The sequence below is a fragment of the Corvus brachyrhynchos genome, unplaced genomic scaffold (assembly GCF_000691975.1).
Source record: "Corvus brachyrhynchos isolate BGI_N302 unplaced genomic scaffold, ASM69197v1 scaffold245, whole genome shotgun sequence".
Lineage (NCBI taxonomy): Eukaryota > Metazoa > Chordata > Aves > Passeriformes > Corvidae > Corvus > Corvus brachyrhynchos.
Genome location: NW_008238988.1, coordinates 2928065 through 2932287, shown reverse-complemented (window position 1 = coordinate 2932287; position 4223 = coordinate 2928065). Strand labels below are relative to the sequence as shown.

Sequence of the window (4223 nt, the reverse complement as noted above, 5' to 3'; positions counted from 1 at the left end):
GCTGGACCCGGGGGCGGCGGAGCGGAGCCCCCACAGCCGAGCAGTGGGGCCGGGAGACCACACTCCACACCGGCGTCATCTGCACCCCAGAGTCGGCGATGGGTCCCCACGGACGCGCTCCCCTCGCAGCCCCTGTCAGCTCTTCTCCCCGCACAGTCACGAAGGACCAGCAACCCCCAGACAATTTGGTGGAAGTTGAGACCACCCGCCCCAGCTCACCAGGCTGGGGCTTGAGGGATCACCAGAGTTGAGGGATCAGGCCAGGGACCCCCAAATGGGCAGCAGGACCCTTTCTCCCCACTCTCATCCATACTATAGCTGCCTGCTGCCTCTACCTGAAAAGTTTCTTAGGGATGGGGGTAGAGAATAGCTAATGAAGGCTGCACCCCAATTAATGACTGAAGAACCTCCAAACATCCTGTGCTTTGTGACTTGCTGTCCCAGCTCCTCCCCAGGAGCCAGGCTGGGGGGCTGATCAGAAGGGAGATGCCCAGAAGATGAAAACACATGGAAGAGTGTGCTCCTGCAAGCATGGAGGGTGTCACTTCTTGTTCCCCCAGACCAGAGGCTGTATGGTACTTACAAGGGAGTTGCAGGAAAGCTGGGAGCAAGAGCCTTAGATGCTGTCCTAAAAAACCTCTGTTGGCAGCACAGTCGTATAAATCAGGGGATTTTTGCTGCCTCCTGCTACAAAGTTATTTTCAAGCTGACGGAAGAAATTCTTCCCAGGCTTTTCTATGCCAACCTTATCTAAGTCCACCAGTATGACTTTCTCCCTTCTGCTGCGTGAGCTACCAGGAGATGATAATTCTCATTTTCATGTCTCATTTTAACAAGCGCTAGTCCCTCCTGTGAGTGTCTTCAATTAACAAGTACCATTTTGTCCAGAGACACAGTGGAAGTGACAGGCCACCAGAGGTCTGAAGCTCTGCTCCTGCCACTCCAAATGCCTGGTATTCCCCTGGAGGGACTCTGGCAAAGCAAGCACTGACTGCACTCTGCTGCACAAGCTGCCTCTGGACTGAGACAAAAATCAGTAAATAATTAGCAGTCAAAGGTCGTAATGGCTCAGACCTTCAAACACAGCTGCTCCTGTTGAAAGTTAACCACGGGGTATTTCCAGCCAGTGGTGCAAGATAAGCAAGAGAGGAAGGCTTAGGGAAGCAGCACAGCATGGACACTCAGCAGGGACAGGACGAAGTTCTGATCAAATACCTGCATCCAGCCCTGGGATGCAGGAGAGCTCTGGTGGGGTGAAATGAGTGAGTAAGGGGTTGTCTGGACAGGCAGAGCAGGGAAGCTGGGGCATGAGACAGAGCAGCACAGCTGGCTGAGCAGGAGACAACAAGAGCTAGCAATTCAAACCAACAGTCGTGATACACCAGCAGAATCCTGGAAATGAGCTCTGGGAGTGAAAACAAGGAAAACAGCGGTGTTTTCAGCTGGCATTTAATACAAATCTGGCTTTGAAATTCATAATTTGCAGACATACAGAAGGCACGTAAATTTGAAGGCAGTTCTCCAAGATCAGCTCCGTTTTCTGAGAACTATTGTAAAGAAAGAAAAAAAAAGAAGAAAAACACCATGGCTTCTCAGAGCAGCTTGTATATGCTAATCACAGTGCCCCCAATATGCTAATCACAACAGGGCAACAAGCCTGTTATCTTGAAATGTGACAAATGCTGTCACACCACCCAAGGCTGTTCCTGTCACAACAGCCATGTGGAGAAGCAGAACAGAAATTCATGGGCAGGAGAAGTGCAGCACCATCAGTGAGACTTTGCCACCACCTGTGGCTCGGGTCACTTGAAGAAGAAGCCGTGTTTCAGTGGGTCCTCCTCTTCGACAGTGAAGGTGGCTGTACCAGTGTAAAAGGCTTCTCCCGAGACTTCCACGATGACGGCATTGTAGTTCCCAAACTTGGCTTCCTGCAGAGGGGTTAGGGTCAGGATAGAGGTAACAGAAGGTTCTCCACTCTCCCAACCCCATGGAATTCTAGTACTACCTGGCCCTTACACAGACACCTCTCACCGAGTGCTCTGCCCTACCCTGGTACATCCCAAAGCAGCCATGCAACACAACAAGGTCTTACACTTAGTTAAAATCCTTGAAGTATGAGGCTCATGGAAAAGCAAGACCTGCAGGCATCTCCCTCCTTCCCTACACCCTTCCCCAGGCACAGAAAGGTTTTTCTGCTGCTCCACTGAGCACATTTCCAGCAGCCCTTGAGACAGGGGGAAAGTCCAGCACAAGCCACTTGCCTTCACTGCCTTCCCGGTGAACAAGGAGCCTGTGGTGCTGCTCCGGAAGGTTCTGGTCTGGTCCAGCTGGATGAGTCCCTTATGGTATTGCAAGGCAATGCGAGCTGTCACCCCCGAACCTGTTGGACTTCGGTCAACCTACAGCAGAAGAGATGAATCAGCTCTGGTGTTTTGGGGTTTAGTATAAAATGAGATTGCTCCCCTCAGTTCTCTCTGCCACCTTTACGCTGCACTTGGGGGAAACCCCTCTAACCCAGGGTTTTGTAGAGAATCCAGATACATCACAAATGAGAAGGAAAAAAGAAACAGGTTTGGGGTACTTCTGCACTGTGATTGGCTTTGGCACAGTTAGGGATGGATGACTGAATAAACACTGAGGCTATTTAGGAGCACTTGAAATCTTCGCAGCATCATAGCAAAAGGACTGAGAGGGGCTGAAGCCACCTGCCCCATTCTCACACATCCAGGCAAGATTGGTTCTCCTTACGCTGAGGGGACTTCCAGCCAGCCTGGTTTTTAGAATCTCCAAAAACACAGTGTTGGCCAGCTTCTGAGGTGACCTGTCCCAGTGCTCCACACTCCTCATTGCTGGGAAGTCCAACCAAAACTTCCCCTGCCATTTATTTGATACATTATGCACTGCAGACAAGAACAGAATTTTAACACCCCATTTCTCTCTTGTTCTCGTCATCCCCAGCAGATGTTCCCTAGATTAGGACTTTAGGGACATGCACTATGTTGGGATCCTGTCTCAGCCCCTGAACTCCTGGAAAACTCCTATCAACAGCTTATGGGTATGAACCTTTTTAAAATGCCACCATCTAAGGTGTGCAGAAGTACTTCTGCCATTAGGAGCAAAACCAGAATGTGTGCATCGACACTCCAGAGATACGACAGCAGCACAAGCAATCACTGCCCAAACCAAGAATCAGAACGGTCTCTCCTCTCTGCAGTGGATGTAAGAAGGGCCAAAGGGACAAGGGTGGCACCTCATGTGCCTGAGAAGAGCCCCTTTCTGTACCTGTTCATCTGCAAACACACAGATGTTGGTGGTGGGCTCCTCGCTAAAGGTGTCTTTCCCATCTGTCAGTATGGTGCCGTAGAGGAAAGCCAGGTCTTCACTCTCAGGGTGATGAAGCTTGAACTGGGAACAGCACAGAGAGGGTCACAAATGCACACAACAGCAGCAAGTGCAGTGCAGCTTCTGTGAGAGACCAGAGGAAGGGGACAAGGCCACATTGCTGCGTTTCCACCACTGCTTTGCAGGTAACAGAGACAGAAGCAGGAAGGCTCCTTGTAAGGATTCTGAAATTCAACATGGGGCTGGAAGAATGGGACTTTCCCACCATCCTGAGCCTCTGTCTGGTGCAGTCGCCCCAAAGAGAACATGCTGGGATACCACAGTGCTCATCCATACCTGTTTCTTCACCGCTTCTGTCACTGCACTTGCAGCACTGACAAGGTCTCTGGTCTTTGAAGAGCACACGTCCAGGCCCAGCTGCTCGGCGCTGAGGAAGGCATAGAAAGTGCCACCGTAGCCGATGTCAACCACCACCTTCCCATGGCCAGGGACGTCAATGGCCAAATCTGAGCGGAGAAAACAAAGAAGGTGAGGAGGGGAAAAACTTGCTGAGCCATGGACTTGCATACAGTTAAGGAACCCAGCTGCATGTGAGGGCAGTGGACAGGGACGACAATTTGAGTACTCCTATGCCAGAAAGCAGTGTGTGACACCTTACAGCATCCCTGATGACCTCTGATGAATTCCTCAGTGGAATTAGGGAGACGTTTGCCAGATGCCCTTCAGCCAGGCCACCAACCTCCAACACCTGCACGGCCACCACCAACCCTCCCAAAAACCCAGTGGTTCCCACCGGTGGCAGCAGCGAAGGCAGGCACGCTGTGGAAGCGCACGGGATTGCCGCTGCGGTGGCCGTCCCAGGGCACGAAGGCGGTGACGGG

General features: G+C 51.7%; 1 protein-coding gene across 1 annotated transcript; it reads right to left on the bottom strand.

Moving 5' to 3' along the window:
• Positions 1-1433: 1433 nt before the first annotated feature.
• L3HYPDH (trans-L-3-hydroxyproline dehydratase) lies at positions 1434-4223 on the bottom strand (the record flags this gene model as incomplete). The annotated part of the gene is made up of 5 exons (XM_008637343.2): positions 1434-1928; positions 2262-2399; positions 3283-3405; positions 3679-3848; positions 4136-4223. Coding segments are annotated over 5 exons (645 nt in total), but the record flags the coding sequence as incomplete, so codon positions are not given.